Raw genomic sequence first — 19,486 nt, forward strand, 5'->3', positions numbered from 1 at the left:
GTTGCTGAATCTTCAGAAGTTCAGGTAATTCAGGCTAAATCACAGTTCGTTAGATTCTGTGCCCGCTACCTAGTTAATCGCAATATTTAGGCATAATTTCAGTGGAAGCAACATATATTTGACTGCACTGGTTGCATGACGTATTTATGGCAGCCCGTTTTTTAAGGCAACGAAATTACACCAGTTAAATAAGAAAAACATCGACTGTTTCATTAGACTTCATCTTGCTATGTGTATTCAAGTTTAATCTGTTATCACATTATTTGTAATTTGTTTTCATTAGCCATTTTCAATGCCTCAGGAACCACTCTCGCTGACTTGCACTAAACAGAATTCATATCTTGTTTGTTTAAATCATTTCACAGGAATCCTTTATCACAAATTCACTAAATAGCGTCTTACCTCTTCAGACTCACCTTACAAGTATGACACGAGCGAAGTCAACATTCACTACAAGACCCCAGTGCGACTGGAGCAGAAGGAACACATCCCTGACGAAGAGCTTGCACGACGTCAGGAGGAGCACATGCAACGTGTCTACGAACAGGAACGTCGCAAGAAATACCTCGCTGAAGTCGAGGACATCGAGAGACGGCGTCACGCCGACAACTTCACGTAAGTACACGCGAGGAAACTGAATGCTTTGCCCTATAGCTGGGTTGGTGTAAGACTGTTTCCAGTTTCAGATAATTTGTTTGGTTCTTTTGTTGCTTCTCTCATATTAGTTAGCTTGCGCCGTGATGACACACCGAGAATGCAAGTAAGAACAAGTGAACTGGTGTCTCCATTGATGGGTTTATATTTGTTTTGAACTACGTGTCTTGCTGCAGGGGTGTGCTTTCATTTTTTAGTTTTTGTTACAAATACAAATTCCTACTACCACTTTGACAATTTCACATGAATTTAGTGAACGCAATACCGATCTTTTAAACCCGATTCAACGCGTGATGAATGAAAGATTGGAAGTTATTTCGACACTTATTCAATTTTTTTTAAATTATCAATGTGCAGCGCATCATTTTAATCGTACATATGGGTTGAGGCAAAAAAATTAATTGCTAGAATTTTCTGATTAGGCTTCGATATTGCTGCGTTAGCAAGTCAGTGCACTCGTGTTGAATGGTCCAAGTGGGAAAAACACGCATATGTGTCGGTCTTTAATTGCATGGCCAAATGAGAGCTGAGTCAACTTGTGGTCGATTCAACTTTAAATTTTTAGCCTTTCCTTTTTCATTCAACTTGATATTTAGTGATCAATGATATTTTACACATTTGATATTTACACATTTACTGATCAATGGCGTTGCGTTAAGCAAATAGCGTGTATAGTTGCTGCATCACAATGTCTCCGGATGCATGTGAATGTGCATGCAATACATTCTTTTTGCAGTGGAAATTTTACTTATTAACTAAAACATTTTCAAATTTTAATGCTACTAACCCTCATTATTTTTTATTTAACAAGCTGTTTTCCAACGTACACAACAGCTAGTGAGGTCAATCCTAGTTTTTTTACTTAATTTGTTGTTATGGCTTGAGTAATCGAGGCTCCAACTTCCTTTAATGACTAACCGTTTTTGCGTGAGTTTCTGGTGTTGCCGCTTTGCTTTCCTTTTCTTGTCTCGGATATTTTATCTTTACTTATCAGCAGCGTTGCTTCATGATACAAACTCACATAAATGTAAAATTGGAAAAAGGATGATGCTTTCTATTGCCTACCTGACTTGAGCACTATTCAAAGATTGCTCAAATGACCGTGCGTTTTCGAAAAACGCTTCCAATTAGTAACATTATTTATCTTTCAATACAACTACAAAAACTACGGATTAATAAAGCTCAATTTCAAATTGATTTCGACAGTTGAATTTTTTATAACATCGAGTGCGTTACCCTAGATCACAACTTTACGCTGAATTGAAATTACAACATTATTTTTCAATCTACTTTCTTTCCTTCCTAGTGGTTTGTTTCAGTAACTCGATGATTATAAAATATCTACGGCAACGCTCGCGCTTCCGTTGTTTGGTCGCTTTGGGGGTTCAAAAGCTGAAGTTTATACGGTTTTCCTCCTTCTTGAACCTTTCAGTGCCGACAGCAACTGGACCCAACTGCAACAACATCGAGTCCAACAAGTGGCCAATGACAATACTTTATCACTTGATAACCACAAACAACACTTGAACTCACACCGCTTAAAACAACTCAAACTCCAGCAAATAATTCTCCCAGTTCTAAAACATCCAAAGTTCGAGCACTATTTCACTAAAATTCATTTTGAAAATGCAGAAGAAGTTAGTTCTGAACTAAATTCAGAGAAAATGTCACCTCAGAGAAAAACTGACGACTCGAGTACCTTTAACGGCGATAAGACTTGTTCCCGTGAAGGAATTTTTCCGGTTATTGAGTTGGCAGATGATAATTTTGTACATGAGTACCAACCACAAGCTTTCCCTAATTCAAGCTCATTTGTTACTGAGCATAATCCGCAATTTCTCAGTGGTTCTTATGACAATGTTACGCTTGGAAATTATTTTGAAACTTATCCCTCACAAAAGAAACAAAACGCCAATCGGGCATTGTTCAACGATCCCAATGAAAATGTTGCTGCTGCAAATAGACCTATTCGCTCTGAATTGAATGAAGCATTTTGCTCACTTCGAACTCTTTCCACAAAATCCCACCACGAAGTAGATGTAAAACCTGATCTTCCCAACCTTGAATTTAATCCGAATTCTAATAACAAGTCGGATTTGTTCACCCGCAAAAATTTCGATGCCATCACAATCTTAACTAAAAATTCAATTGTAGACGCGGCTCAGCTAGTAGTTCAGTCTTTGTCTGGCGTACTAGACTGTCACATCACTGCCGTTCCTGAGCAACTACCAAATGACCAAAAAATGTCGTTTAAGGAGACACTAAAGTTAGATGGTTACCCTCTAGCTTCGCCCAAGACCTCTTTGTCGAACCAGCCACCGAAAATGATGTACGAGGCAGAAAATGATTTGCGTGCGAAAAATGGCCGAAATGAACCTCGAAAAACTTCGTTGATGATCGATGATTGTAGCACAAGGAATAAGTTCGCATCTGGCGCAAAAGCTGACCAGGAAATGCCATCTATCACAAGTATCCAGTCATGCCCTGGAAGAGACATTAGCAACATTCATGGAGGGCCCACTTTGCATTCGTTCAATCATTCTGAATTGATCTCATCTCCAGTCACCAGTCCGTCAAAATCTCAGACATGGAATCTCAATACGTTGAAAAACTTTTGTGCAAAACCATTTGGATTGCAAGGTTCTGCAAGATCCATTGATTTCTCACTTAAAAATGTTGAACTCTCGAATTCTACAGAGAGAGCGTCGTGGGAAGTCCTCCGAGAAATCCATGAACAAAATTTAGCTGATGAAGAAGAGTTATTCGCGATTGCCGATTACATTAGAAAGCACCCTGATCGCGTAAAGCAAATGAATCAGTTTGTTATTAAATTCTACGAAGAAATGCATCGCTCTCAAATTAATAACGACTCTGACTGCAGTGCTGTAGCTAAACCTCCATGTTCTGCTTCTGACATTTCCAGGACCATCCAACCGTTTTGTATCACTGACAGTCAGTGTAATTTGAGTCATGAGACGACCTCTGCACAGGGCTGTTTCAAATCTGAAGCAACCTTCAAACCAATTTATGACTCGATTGCCAACATCGAATCCCAAGTTTCGGCGTCTTTTTCACGCACGCCAGTTAATACTGTTCATGGACTGGACACTGACAATTCAGAAACTAATGCTCGCGAAGTTCTGCACTCAGATATTGTGGAAAGTAAAGTTCAAGCACCTCATGGTCATGACACTGACACGAGCGAAGATGTTTTCAGATTCGAAGATGTTCCACATAAAATTGAATATTCAGGTGATCTTCCACTCACCATTGAAAATCCTGTGCTCTCGGATTCTGGGGTTAGTGGCGCGGTTTCTTTTGAAACGAGTAATGAAGTTCCAGTCTCTCCATTATTTGAAACAAATTCATCTGGAGATATTTCACGTGACACAGAAGATACAGAACCGTCGGTAATGAATCATGTAGGTAAGGAGGCTTCTTCACTCACTGGTCCATCTGAGTCGGTTCCAATCACAACTGCTGTCTCACATTCTCCTGTTCTCAACATTCAAGTTCCACTGTATTCACAAAGTGAAGAAGTCCCACTTGAATTGCCCTTGCTAGAGTTTAATTCTCCGCCTACTCGTCCTGAAAAAGGCGAGTTCTGGCACCTGTCATCTTCGTCCAAAACTGAAGCCGAGCATCAATCAGTTCGAGATGAAATGATTACAAATGAATTTGTCTGTCTCAGCAGTCTGCCGAGCCTTCCTGAAATTGGGAAGAATGAATCTGACAGTCTTGTCGGCTGTGTGAAGGAAATGATATCCGGTTCGAAATCTGTCGCTTATGTTGGTCTAGGACACCAGCAAGCAACGCAGACTGCCCCAATGACCCATGACTCTAATGCAGAGGAGCCTTTGCTTGACTTTCCAATCGATTACAAGTTGGTAGTCGAACCTGCTCGAGTATTTTATGCAACTGAGCAGGAAATACAAACATTTGCCCAGTTTGAATTTCCAAAAAATTTTGAAACGACACATTTTGAGCAACATGTCGTGAACAAAGTTGTGTCAACAAGCTCGAATGGATGTAGAGGAATGGAAACTGACGAGTTAGTAGTTCTTTCATCTCTTGACCGGTTTTTGTCCGCAATTTACTCTCCATTAAGCGCGATCGAACTTCAAGACCATAACTCATATAAAAGTAAGCAATTCGAATCCATAACATCACTGAATGTTGGAGAACGAGAAAGTGAACAAGGCAAAGTAAACATTGCTAATCCACCAGGATCTTTCTCGTCACATTCCTCAACAATGCTAGAAAAATCTTTTGCCATTGGCCTGTCTCCTGAAACTCATGTGAATGAATCTGTCAAAATAAGTGAAGATATCCTTCCAGAATCATTGAATACGTTCATTTGTGATGATACTTTGCATTTAGGGTCGTTCCAATCGGCGATTGAAAACAGTACTATACTGCATCGAAATAGCGATTTTGATGATGTAAAAGAGATGGGCTCCATTCAATCTTCTGAACTTGGTTTCGGAGAAGAAATTTGTTCTGACGTTAGGTTTGAACTTGCTGATTCCAGCAGATCTTCTGCTGGAGATACTTCGCTGACTTGTGGCTTCTTGAGTGTTGCTGAGGAAGAAATTTTTAATGTTGCTAATGAGAAAAGCTATGTAAAATTTGCGACGATCTCCACAATTTCTCCTATGGACGAAGAGACGCTTGAACAAACTTCTTTTGAGGCTGGGCGTCTCCAGAAAAAATCTAATATTTCATTTGAAAATACTTCAGTTTTAAAAAACTCAGGGTTTGTTGCTAATAATAATTCAGGAGCCTTATCGATGATGACTTTACATGACAGAGAAATTGAAAATTTTCCTCTTGTTTCTGTTACCAAAGTGAACCCTTCCCCTGATAGTCAAGTGGATGGGCCAAGTTTTGTGTTTAATAAAACTTGCGCAGATGTGCATGATAATAAAAATGTTTTCATCACAAACTCGATTAAAATTCCTGAAAATGCAGTGCAACCTCAAACTACTTCCAATGACACTGATAAATCGATTGATCTCTTATCTGTTGATAATTCTAGTTTCATTAACTCTCAACTGTCTTCAAGTTTGCTTGCCATCAATGAGACGTTTGACTCCACCATTATTGATGCGGATTGCGTTCCAACTATCAGTAAGCTTGATGAAACACCTTTACCCAGCACTGGTCTCGAATTTCCCAATACTGCAGGATTCCCTCATTCCGTGGATATTCCTAAGGACCCAGGTTGCTCTTCTGTGGATAAGGAATCTTCTCCAACTAAAACTACCGGTGCTTCTATTAAATTCGATACCGTCGACTTACAATCGAGAGAACGCCGAAATACTCATGTTCCAGAATTTCAACTTAACTTGGAGCTTATCGATTCCACCTCAGATTCTTCTGATATTCCTCGATTAATTCAAATACTCGATGAGCTACAATACACCGATATTAATGCAGATAAGGTCACATCCGAAAAACAACGTGACAAGCGCATGAGGTCGTCAGATCTGGAACCGTACTCAGATTTTCAAACTCTGGTTGATGAATGCAGTCAGAAGAAATCATTGATGGCCGACTGCAACAATGAAACTTGTGAATTTGGTACTTTTCGATCAGATAATCGCGGCAAAGGTCAAGAAGATAATGTCTCTGAAAATTATCAAACCATTCCTGTGGCTGATATGAATAATACTCCAACGTTCGATGGCACATTCAAGATGACACCGGTAACAGATCCTGTTTCGGAAACAGATGTTGAAGATAATTACATCTTCGGATCCTGTAAAATTGTGCGGCTGCGAAAGAAAAAACCCTTCCTTTACAAATATCGCACTTACAAACCGGTTCAACGTGGGACTGCTGATTCGAAAGAATCGACCGTTGATTGTGAAGACGACTTAAACTTCGAGTACTTGGCCACTGACAGGAGTGAAAAGAAGTTTATTGACTCAGGAAATACTAATCTTGGTCAAACAATTTATGATTCAGAGCAAACTGATTTGCAATGTGACGTTGAAAATGCTGAATGCTCCTTCGAATTTTCAGCTGAAGATTTTTCTGTTGAAAACGACGACTGTGCTACGCAGAACAAAAATCATGAATGCATTGTCGCTTGGATTGAGGAAACCAACTCCCTTCCTCTAACTGACGACTGCAAAGAACAACTACGACGAAATGCGTCGTTTGAAGGCCAAGATTTTCAACACGAATATTCCGACAGTTCTACTTCAGAAGATCTTGTTTTGGACCATCAAATTTCATCAGAATGTGGCAGCAGTCTTATGGCTTCAGTGAAATCTGATGGTTCAGGGATAGAAATGGACGAAAATACAAATGAAAATCTAGAAAATTTTCAAAATCAAATTATGTTCCATCGTAGATACCTTTCAACACTCAAAGTGGTTTCGTGTATTTTTTCAGCTGTATTTTATCTCATCGATCTAGAAGCGGGAGACGAACCTGAAAGTTACCATGAATTCGAGAGAAGAATCGACGAAGAAATTCGTAAACTTGATTATCTCGTTCCTGAATTTTGGAGGCAATGCAGTGTTCTGGAAGGTAGTTTACCCATTGAAACGAAGGCTGCCGATGACGTGAGTCAGGCTTCGTTCAACGAAACTGATCAGATGAAAACATTAGCGATAAAGCGCTGCGCTTCGGTGGGAAGCGTTATGGCTGATCCGAAGCGAGTGAAGTTTGCTCCAGGTACGGAGTCTCCTGTAGTCCGTCACTGCAAGCGAAGAAGCTTGAAAGCAAAACTCATTTCTGAATATTCAAGTAAGCTTGCTACAGCGGCGAGATTCTCCGCTTCCACGAAGTTCAAGAAGATCTTTTCCAGAAAGCAACCGTTCTCAGCTTCCTTCGAAGTTCAAGCTGAAAGCAACAAAGAAAACTTTGAAAACGCTGCCATTGAAGAAACTCTGACGCCTGAAACTGGAGAAGCAGAATCGTGTGATGACGTTGAGTATGCAAAAATTTATAGTTTGCCTAGAAATGAAAACCACGAAGATGATGAAATATCTGCTACAAGGGAAATTAAACTAGCCAATGAAGCCGCACAAAATAGAGAGAATGATTCAAGTATCCCGCAAAACGCAGCTCAAGCGTCTGCCATGTACTCTGGGGAAAGAGAAAAACCGCCATCAGTCATTTTCATAAATGGGGTGCCCATTGACGAAAACGAGGAGACTTTCGTTTAACTTTGACGATGTCAGTGGCTTACTCTTATTTAGTGTTTAGTCGAAACATTAGTGTTTAGTTCTATTTAGTGTCGAAATTTTTTAATCTTTATTGACATCCACCTAAAAATATCTTAGGTGGACTGTTTAGAGAATTTGATTGGCTTGGTTTTGTCTATAAGTTTGAGTCTTGAGTTCAAAAATTTTTTAACGTTTCAATCCTAACGAGTTACCCTGATAGTACACTTGATTGGGCTCTTACGGTGTAGGCTATCATTAGCTTAATAAGATCAATACGATGCCTTGTACGCAACATTGCATTACACTAATTTTTATATCAAACTCATGCCACTAATACCAGCACATTAAGAAAATACGTTATTTCTGTAAAATTTATGAGGAAACTACGAACGAGTTTCCTAGTGTCTACTTCAGATCCTGATTTTAAGACATGCAAAACCCCAACCTGTATCCGACAAATTTCAAAATCTGTATTCTCTCTTTAAATTCCCTTCTAACACCATTTCCTGGCCTTTTTACTTCCATACAAATTTAACACAGTCCCGTTGTGTGGGACGAACATAACAGCTCTGTAAATATCCTGCATTTTGCTATGGTGCCTTTGGCCTCCTTTAAACACCCATCCTACGACCTCTGCTCGCTATGCTTCTTTTCTTTGAGGTACGTTTCTTGATAATCTTAGTTATCCTCCTCTAGAAATTTTCAGTAGTCGTCCTATTTGCATTTTTATGGCTTTTTCAGTGTACCCACAAACATGCACGTTTCGAAAAACGTAGTTAGTTACAGGTAGATGCATGCCGCGGATTAGTGTCCGTCGATAACGTGTTAGTTGAATGTTGACCAGTTTATTCTAATATTTCAATATTTTTATTTTCTATAAAGTCACTCGTGTGAATCACGCACTTTGAAATCAGCATTAATAATTCCTTTAATTTATTTGCAATCTGCCGATGTTTTTTTTTATATGTACTTGTTCTCATTGTTTAGAAAGATTTTGTTCACATATGTCTGAACCTATTAATAATTTTTCGGTTGTAAAATTACAGAAAAATACTCGTTGAATGTTGAGAAATTAATATTCAGCATGATTCTAAAGATCTAAGATCCCCATAAAATATGGGGTTTTAATCCTGCTGTTGAAGAATGTACAAACTTGAATTCTTCTCCTCAGTTGTAGCCATCTTTAATTGATTTGTTTCAATTGATCGCAATGATCGGTTAAAAAGGTGCTCATTTACAGCGAAGAAAAACAATATCCTGTATATTACCAGAATTTGAAAAAAACATAGTTATGAGAACATTTATGATAACATGCTATGTTATGAACAAAAAACAACATTCGATAGCTGTTATAATTCATTTCATTTTTCTAATTTTTTATTTTCATAATCGTTTAAGTTTTTTCATTCTAATTGAACTAAGTTTCATACCGAAAAATAGAAGTGTGCCTGATATTTTTTCTCGAATAATCGTATTTATTGCAGAAGAAATTTATTTTCTGAAAATATCCCAAAAACATTGCTTGCAAATAAGTTCCCTGCGTTGACAGACCGCTCCAGAAGTCGCCCATCCCCCTGAACCGCTACGATGACGACATAGTCACTGGTCGCCCCCCCAACAAGCAGGTGGCGCGAGCACTCTTCAGCTTCACCGCGCAGAACAAGAGGCGAGAGATTGATGCCTTTTATTATATTTTGTTCTCTTTTGTATGCTCTGGTAGGCACTTGGATACGTTTGTGTCGTTTGATAGCTGTATAAGTTTGAAATTTTTCAATATTGCTAACGACCGTTCTACAAGGGTTTTTATGGCTTTAAATGCGTAAACGTTTTGGTACAAATATTTTCATATCTTTCGTTGGAAATACGCAATAATTTGCAATAACTGTCTTCAACTTGAATTACATTGAATCATCTCGAATTTTTTTCTTCAGGAAATTTCATTTCTAAGAAAAGTTTATTAAGTTCTAGCATATTACCTCGTTTGCTTATAAAAAGGATAACCTGATTTCTTAATAACGTTGAAAAAAACCTGTGAATAAATATTTTAAACTATGTTATACAAGCGAACAAAATTATTTACAAACAAAAAATTATTTCATAAAATGGCTAGTAAATCATCCTGATGCTGAAATTATGGTATATTACTGCATTTCCCGTATTTATCGTATATAACTGTATTTCCTTCTAGATCCTCTTTTATTATGTACATCATACATCACACTGAACATGGTAAAAGACAGCAATTTTGTGACTGCTGAGAGCTGAGGTTCATATATCCCACTAGCTCCTCTCCTATCATGCACTCTATATACGTCACACTAAACTTGTCAAAAGAAATCAATATTGTGACGATAGCCTGACTCTGCAAAAATTTCAGCTTCGTATGTCCCACTAGTTCCTCATATATCATGCACACTATACATCACGCTAAACGTGTCAAAATAAATCAATATTGTGACGCGAGTGTGACGCTGCAGGGAGCTGAGCTTCAACAAAGGCGACGTAATCAGCGTGCGCCGGCAGATCGATAAGAACTGGCACGAGGGCGAGCTCCGGGGCATCGTGGGCATTTTCCCCTCCAACTACGTCGAGGTATTGTGTGTCCTCCGTTACACCTCTTCAGCTATACCTGTTTTGAGTGCAATACTAAGAAAAATGTACGAATATTTATCGTAATTTTAAATTTTGTCAACCATGATGCACAAAGAATGATTTTGCTGAATCAATACGTTCTTCTAAAGTCAGTGACTTTGTTCAGTAAATTTCACTTGATTTTAAAAATAGTCACAATGATTATGCGTGTTTTTCCACTGGATTAAGATTTCTTCAAGCATTGCTTATAATAAATAACCGAAATGACTCTTGTTAATAGTTTAAATGAATGTAATACATCGAGCAGATCCTGCCTGCTGAAAGCCTGAAGTCACATGTGCGGAAGCCGGCTGAAGGGCAGGCGAGAGCTCGCTTTGCTTTCCAGGCGCAGACCGCCATGGAGATGTCGCTGTCGAAGGGTGAGTTCTGGCCACGCTCGTGTGAAGTGTCAGTTTGAAATAAAGTTAAACTAATTGTGGCTTCGGGGTGTAGTTATTATGATTACTGCAGGCCTCATAACATCACACACCTCATATCATCACACACCTCGTATCATCACACACCTCAAATCATGACACTATTTATATCATCGCACACTTCATCACACACCTCATATCATCACACTCTTCATATCATTGTACACATCATATCATCACACCTCATATCATCACACAACTCATATCATCACACAACTCATATCATCACACACGTCATATCATTACACTATTTATATCATCGCACACCTCATAACATCACACCTGGTCTCACACGTCTCATGGTCCCTCAGGAGAAACGGTCATCCTAACACGTCGCGTTGACCAGAATTGGTACGAAGGCCGCGTTGGCGCACGCCGTGGAATCTTCCCCGTGTCCTATGTGGATGTCCTCGTCGAACCCGGCGACAAAGGTGAGTTTCATTACGTTATTCTGCTTCCACTCTTCCTAATACGCTGTCAACCTTTGTATAATCACATCATTGTGTCACTAATTATAAATCGGTAGATTATAATCGTGGCAAAATACACTAAGTAGCTTTCGCTTCCATAAATCAGATTTCAGCGCTTCCAATACTTTAATTGTTGTGTCACTCTTAGAAAAGCTGTGATAATCGTGCATATAGGTACGCTATTTAATTTTAACTATTGTAAACAAACTGTACAGCGCTTTAATTAAAGACTTACATAGATTGTGTCCAAAAAACAACAAATGATAATAGTGCAGCTGTTTAAAAATGTCTCTGGTCTATCACTCTCGAAAAATCCACGATCGATTTATCTAAGTTGATGAATTGATTTTAGGCTTCAAGAGCAAAGCACTTTACTTAGATTGGTTTCAGAGCCGTTGAAAAGCCAGTGACAGACTAGTGTTTGCTGCTTAGTTTTTGTGACAAAAAAAAATCATGCACCATCATTTTCTTAGCGTGGAAGGGAAAGTATTTTTGCGGCTGCATAACTGAAACAGTTTCTGATGCCCAACCTAAGGTCTTGTTTATTTTCGGTTCATGAATCGCGGGGAAATCATTTTTTCATTCCGGCTCCATTTTACGCGATGTGCCACACTGAATTTTAATAAGTGATCACTTATATACTCTTGAAAGTATGCATTAATGCTACTCTGTTTCTTTGCCTATATTAAATTAATGTCCTTCCAGTACCGAAAATTTTAAGATATTCAAAAAAGTTTGCAACGAAGAGCATCATTATACATTTTTCCCACAATATGAGCTGTTTTAGGATTAGAATATTTTTCCCCGTATTTTTCTTAACTTATTCTTCATTGCTGACATTTTTTCCCATACATGTTGACAAATCATCATTCACAGTTAAATCATTCATTTATTACGTTAGACGTTAGCGTGTTAAAACGTTCAACTAAATAGGGTCACATAATTTTATCTGAATCACTCCAATTAATACTCATTCGCTTATTTACTCTTCGGTTAACTTTTTTTCATTTATCAGTGTCAACGTCTGCATAGTGTGAATAATCGCGAGAAGTTGTAAATAATATAGAGATAATATATTTGCTTTAATGCTGTTCTTCATTTGCGATAGAAGATGAAGTGCTTTAGTTGTGCCTGTAGACGTCTGGTAAACGGAGGGAGCTCATACACACGATTCCATCACTATTAATTTAAAATTCAAACTGATGAATAATTAACGTGCACTTTATTTTTTGATCGCTAGCATACCCGCTTAAATTTTCGCATTTTAAACATAATTCGGTACGTGATATTTTCAAGTCAATGTTGACGTATTTTCAAACCTTCAGCTGATACAATGAAACTACAATTGTAGCAAATAACTAGAATCCTTTTTTAACTTTGTGATACCCAGAAAACCAAATTCAAAACCTTTCATTCTTTATACCATCTAATAGATATTTACGACAGACCATGAAATGCTTTGTGTAAGAACTCTTAGCAAGAAACGAGGTATTGAACTATGATTCAAATGCTCGGACTTTTTTTCCAATGGCGGAAGAAAAAGAACATATAGATTTTATCAAGTAGTTTTTTCCCCTGAGCTCATTGGCTTCTTGCATTTCTTAGTCTCCTTTGCTGCCATTTCATTTTCGGCTTCAATGCTGCTTCTTATTTTCAGCAGCGCGGCTTACAAATTTAAGCTTTAATCCACTTGCATTAAAGTCCCCACTCCTTCTAAGCCATTGCATGGAAGCTCAACCAATATCATTGCTTTAATATAAATATCCTTAATTTATTTCAAATTGAGTGAAAATTTTAATTCATAAGTTTTGATATTAGAGCGAATAAATTTTTTCTTTTATATTTCCGGAATTTGTGTTTTCTCATATTTTGCCACGCTTGAAATGGTCAATAAAAGATTCAAATCTCACGAACTGGCTGTAGAAAGTTAAATATTATCGGTTAAATTAGAACAGTTAGCATAAAAATTTCAACAAAATGAAACTAGAAAACTTATGTGTCCATATGATTCTATGATTTTTACAAGCTGCTCGTATAGAAAGCTCTTAGCTTCGTAAAGTCGTATTCTTGTGATTCTTTGATCAAAATTTAACTTTCAATCATAATTATGGCATAAGACTCTTGTTAATATTGCTGTCAGGTAATTACGTAGTAATTAAGAATCCCGTCCTATAGAGGACAAAAAATGCATGAAGATACAAGTTTAAGAACTTTATCACAAAATACACTAGAATATAATGATAACTTTTGGACAAATATAAGAGCGTAAACCGTTGCTACATTGACTATATATTTAGAGAAGAAGAATTTCCGCATAAAGTGCTAACTTAAATATGTCAGAAGTTTCTTTCAAAAGTGCACTTCTAAAATTCTGAAATTCCACTAAATTTATCATCAAAAATGTCTCGTTATTGTATTAAAAATGGCTAAGTGCACTCCCTATGAGCGCTAGACTTCATGAATCGTGCGTGTGGGCCGCTAAAGTTTACGCGGCTTTTGACAGCCTCACCGAGCAGCTCTCCTCTACCACGCCCAGCTCTGCCATCCACGACGGTTCTCTACAACGGCGTCGTGCCGGCCTCTGCCAGCGCTAATTCCACCATGGTAGGTCAAAGCGTCGTGGCAGCCTCTGCCAGCGCTAATTCCACCCTGGTAGGTCAAAGCGTCGTGCCAGACTCTGCCAGCGCTTATTCCACCCTGGTAGGTCAACTCTATCCTCGTTACTCTATCCTCGTAAGCTACCCGCCGCGCATATCCTCGAACTGCATCTTTTTCTATTCATTCATCGAATGGGGTTTATTCGCCTTCTCCTAGAAGGCCATATCGCAGTTCCCATATTCGTAGTTTATTCATCTGTCATTCATATCCTCATAAGATATGAATGATCTGAGATGGTATTTGGTGCTGTAAGTAATCTATTTACGATTGCAACAACTAAGTCCCAATGTCAACCTTCATCAGCTGGTAAGTTCTCTATTTGTTATTTATACCTACTTTGATGGGTGATTTTTTTTTGCAATGCACACAATGGCGTCTATCTTTGGATTGTAAATTTTCTGCAAAATCGTTAATCTGCTTGCGAAACTCGGTGTATGAGCGGTCGTTTCACTAACACTTCTCGACCTGTTACCTTCACTTTATGCAAATTTTATTCTTTTCTTACATCACCTGTTACCTTCACTTACTTGAGTTTCCATCTCTTAACGCACCTTTTTCCTTCTCTAACTACAGCTGTAGCCTTTCGCTTATTCCCTTTTTTACTTTACAAAAATCTAACTGATTGAATTGAAACCTCTTAGATCAGAAGTTGGTCATTCCTGTACTCCAATTGTACTTGCTTGGTCTAATGGATATTATCATATTATTTCTTCTCCTTAGCCATGGTTATTATGGTAAATGGACTTCTATCATATACGCACCATCCTTCAAAGTAAGGGTACGCACACAGTGAAAGCAGGTTTGCCCGCGCGGGCAACCTGCTCCAACCTGCCACAAGAATGAACATAGGATAATAATGTAAGTGTTCACAGTGAAAACCTGTACGAATATTCTTCTGTATTCTATGGTTTCAGGCGCCAGCCTGAGCAGGTAACCAGCACGCTGGCAACCTGCTTTCACTGTGTGCGTACCCTAACGCCGAATGAACATGCCGGTTTCGCCTGTTATACTTGCCATTTTATGCGCATAGTCTCGTATATTATCATATCATTTGTTATCTCTGTAATCAAACGCCTTGTTTGTATCAAAATAGATGTTCATTCACAATCTAGTACAATTTCATTCAAACTTGGAATTATTTAAGAATAATTAAAAAATTTGAATTATTTTTTATAATTGTACCTTGGATTTCTGATTATGTAAGTTGGAGATCAATAAGCTGATTCGGAACAGTAAAGCTGAATTGATTTTTTTTGACTAATTCAAGCGTAGCGTTCATTCCAGATTTTTCTGGTTCACGTATCCCTAGGGATTAAGACACGTGACGCAATCGCAATTGATGAGCACGTATTTTTTACGCTTATAAATATCATCAGAACCGTCAGTAGAAAAAATGATTATTCAGCAAGTAAAATTTCTAAGTTGACCGATATTTTATACCGATTATCTATTAAATTGATGAATGAAATATATGTCCTGGCTTATCTGACATTGGTGACTGTCTCGATTGTTCCGTTTTGCTCTCAAGTATTTGTTAAGGAATTCGATCATTGAAAGCACAATCACGGCAGCGGAACTGAACTTCAAAACATTAAATTCGAGTGAAGCTGAAAACTCGACTGCTTTCTATCTTCCAAATAATGAAGTATTGATACGCGGATTTATTAATGCATGAAAGTTTGTTTAAGCAACTCATGCACGATACGCCTGGAATATTCTCGAATTTTCTAAATGATATTTGACGGCCCATTTAGGCTAACAACGATATTTTGTGTGATCAGAGTGGCACCAGCGCGGTGCAGCAGCAACAGACCACAACAGTCGAGTCGCGGGCCACGTACAACCAACAGCTGAGCGTTAACACACAACAGGAATCTGTTCCGTGAGTTTCTTCTTGAAATAACACAAAAAGGTTTAGTTTGTTTTAAGTCACAGATAAATTTCAAGTTCATTCTCAAAATTTCATTAAGTGGCCAACATCTATTATCTTAAGAAGGTTTGTAAACATAGAAGGTTGGTAATATGATAATGATCTTTTGTACCGTCCCGTACATTTTTGCTGTTCCGTACACAATGTAAGCACGAGAAATCTTACATTACAATATTTTAACATTTGCTAAGCTTCACAGAACTTCTTTTGAGGTACAGCTCCTATTTCAATAATCTTAATGAAGTAGCGGTGTGTATTTTGCTTCTAATGTATCACCAAATTTAACTTAGCACTCTAAACGGAGTTACAATACTCACCTCATAACAGGGTAACTGAAATAAATATCTCCGTTCAGATACCGCGCTTTGTACAACTACAAACCTCAGAACGAAGACGAGCTCGAACTGAAGGAAGGCGACGTCGTCATGGTCATGGAGAAGTGTGACGATGGCTGGTACGTCGGTACGTCTCGTCGCACGTCCTTGTTTGGTACCTTCCCTGGCAACTACGTCGAGCGCATCGCGTAGGGATACTTTGCTAAATTATACGTTCTATTTTAACGTACGAACTACATACCTTGTAGAGCTAAAATTTATTCCCGGGATTTTACAATTTTATTTTAATTTTTTTTATAATTTATTCCCATCGCATCTCGTGCGATAATATTCAATGATCTAACCTTCCTCTTATTAAAACTTTAACAAATTTATTCTATGCACGTCGCAAAAATTTCTGGTTAAATGGTTGAGAATATGAATTCCTGGTTATAAAGTAATTCTGAAACGGGCAATCATTTACCGTGAGTAAATTTGCGGAGAGTTCGAAATGATTTAAAATTACCCTATTTTTTTTAATTTTTAAATATTTCTAAATGCTAACGATGGCGATCGATCGATCCGAATCTGTGATCGATTTCGTAACGATGACGTATCAAATTCTTTCGACGTTTCCTTGCACGTTAAATAGATAGAACATAACTTTGTGCGACGTGTCAGTTCAATAATTCTGCAGGGGATCTAAATATTTTAAACCATTGTTTAAAAATCTTGAAGGTTTTTATTAAAGTTTCCGTTTCGTCGTTGCCAGACTCGAAGTTGTGTGTTGCCTTAGAAAAAATGTTCAAAGTACGAATGAGTGCGACTTGACTAAGGAACGATTATTAATTAGAAATGGTTACTTTTTCCGGGATGCATATGTAATGTCATGAAAATGCCGTGAAAAATCTTGGCTTACTTATGCTGATTTTCTGATTCTGTTTCAATTTGGAGATTCAATTGACCGATTTTCAAATAAATATAAATGTCATTTTATAAATGTTGTGTGGCTGCTTTTGTAAGTCAGTATTGCTCGGCTTGAACGTGTGGATTTAAGAAATTTTCGGTCTGCGTAAGCGAGTTCAAGATAATTCTGGAATCTTCGTATTTGGTTATCTGGATTTTCTGGATCTCCTTTCGTGTTTCCAGATTTCACGGTTTTAATCAGACGGTCGCTTGTGTTGTGTTCAGGTTACTTTTTGTAAATACTTTGTTCATTGGACAACAATATTTCATGTGTTCGTTTGAAATCAGCTGCAAAATACATATTTATTAATATGAACTACTGGAAAAATCGCCGAAAATCCACCAACTTACATAATGGCTTTCGGATGATAAGTTTTTTATTTTTGTTTCTGTAGAAAGTACACTTTTCAGGTTTTTTCACTTATCTAGTCACGCCCAAAGTATACTTAATGTTCTTCTAAAGTTTTAGGTTCGCTTTCGTTGTTTGGGTGCACCGACGTGTAATACAAAGTTCTATCCATTAGCCAAGCATTTCTTTTTGACTGCGGCATGATAAATTTTACGTTTCATTTACCTATCATTTTCTTAGTGTGGTATTTGTACAATTTTAGTAAAATAGCAAACCATGGTAGTAACCATCACGCTTAGGTGCACCTCGACAAGTTTTCTCTTTATTTAATCTTGGCACTTTTGATAAGCATAAAAATGGAGCTTAAAAGTCCTCTGACAAATTTCGCACTGGAAAAAGAATATCCTGATTCTTGTTCAAAGATTTTATTTACATTCATTTATTTTTCACGTCGTCATAGTAAATTCAAAAATAATATGCTTTGCTTTGGGTAATCAAAGCTTCCGGATCCTAATAAAAATTTTATTGAAAATGTATCTACTTTTTTCGGGAAAATTGTGAATTTACTACGTACTTTCACAATTTTTCCCATTTTCATTTGATGTTGAATTTTATTTAGAAATTCAAATACCCTTTGAAGACTTTTAAGCTCTTGTCTTGCATTTAGCTGATTACTTTATTTTAATGTTGTCTCATTCGATGTTGTGTTACATTCGATGTAGAGAACATTCGTCTTACAGCTGCGTTGTCCAAATACGAGGGGCTGGAGCTATCCAATGTTGCGCTTGCTGCCCTCTCTTTTATTGCAAATTTTCCGCGAATCTTGTTTTTTTATCGGTTTAGACTTCTTGTATCGTTTTTCTGACTTTCAATGTTGCGGTCTTGCTCTTATTAAGTTAACCTCTCAGGTTGAATTTTATTTAAAAAACAAGTTCGTAAGATTTATCCAACGGAATGGATTTAATTCAACAGTAATTCCCTATGTATATATAGCGCAACCTTGGCCTTCAACTTCACTCTGTGCGAAGTAAAAAATCATCATCAGACCCGAACAGTGAAACGTAACAGTAATGGCTCCGAACCTCTGCGCTAATTTTAATTTACTGCTTAGTTTCATTTTATTTGATTCAATTTTTGTGGATTTAAGCTTTTGTTTGTGTATAGTTCCTTCTTTAACTGTACTTTATCTTATTGAAGTGTTGCCTGGCTAGAATCCTGAATTCTAACATAATTCATTTTGCTTGTGTTTGGAAATCGAAGATTATGTTAAGGTTTGTGGCTGCTATGAGTTCGACAGTAGGACTTCAGGCGGTAATTTGGTCTATGGTATACCCTGTTTCGACGAGAGGTAGAGCTTGAGTGTATTGCAACTTCCTCATTATTTGAACGCTATCAATGACAGTTGAGTGATCACGACTGGCGGTGATTCAAACTTTTGGGCATGGTGGGAGATGACTTGAATCGTAACAAGTTCGTCTATAACATAAGAGATGTTTTTCGCACGTATGTTATGAAACTAAATCTGATAGAAGAACGTTTTGGGCTCAAGGTGATGGGGTATGGAAACAGCATGGTTGGTTGTGGTACACTAGATGGTAGCACAAAGACCAGCAGTGCGATTTCGTATATACCTCTTGTGCAAGCATCTGAAAATTCAAAACAATATTTGGACTTCGGAGCAACTTTGATTTTCATTGCGAACGTACATAACTCGTGTGGTAGAAAGGCCGGTGCTCTTGTAGATAGTTTTTTACTTGATCTATAATTCGTTATTATCACGCATTGTACGAAGTATAATTGAGTTTTAAACCTTCCAATTTACGCTGAGAGTTTATAAGTAGCCTACCTTTCGCCTATAACCTCGTCATTCTGTGCTTCCAAATATCTTCGCAAAGG

The 19,486-nt window shown here is 37.7% G+C and overlaps 1 protein-coding gene across 7 annotated transcripts in view; it reads left to right on the plus strand.

The window, feature by feature from the left end:
* The window catches only part of LOC108676805, a 210,579-nt gene extending 193,293 nt beyond the window's left edge, over positions 1-17,286 (plus strand). For all 7 annotated transcript variants that reach the window (XM_047883342.1, XM_047883340.1, XM_047883339.1 and 4 more), the window contains 8 exons: positions 411-615; positions 9,385-9,501; positions 10,313-10,427; positions 10,735-10,846; positions 11,215-11,334; positions 13,877-13,977; positions 15,813-15,913; positions 16,317-17,286. In XM_047883342.1, coding sequence (XP_047739298.1) covers positions 411-615; positions 9,385-9,501; positions 10,313-10,427; positions 10,735-10,846; positions 11,215-11,334; positions 13,877-13,977; positions 15,813-15,913; positions 16,317-16,488 — 1,043 coding nt within the window. In that variant the 3' untranslated portion in view covers positions 16,489-17,286. The remainder of the gene's footprint in view (positions 1-410; positions 616-9,384; positions 9,502-10,312; positions 10,428-10,734; positions 10,847-11,214; positions 11,335-13,876; positions 13,978-15,812; positions 15,914-16,316) is intronic.
* Positions 17,287-19,486: the final 2,200 nt, after the last annotated feature.

The sequence above is a fragment of the Hyalella azteca genome, unplaced genomic scaffold (assembly GCF_000764305.2).
Source record: "Hyalella azteca isolate HAZT.00-mixed unplaced genomic scaffold, Hazt_2.0.2 contig12663, whole genome shotgun sequence".
NCBI classification, from domain to species: domain Eukaryota; kingdom Metazoa; phylum Arthropoda; class Malacostraca; order Amphipoda; family Hyalellidae; genus Hyalella; species Hyalella azteca.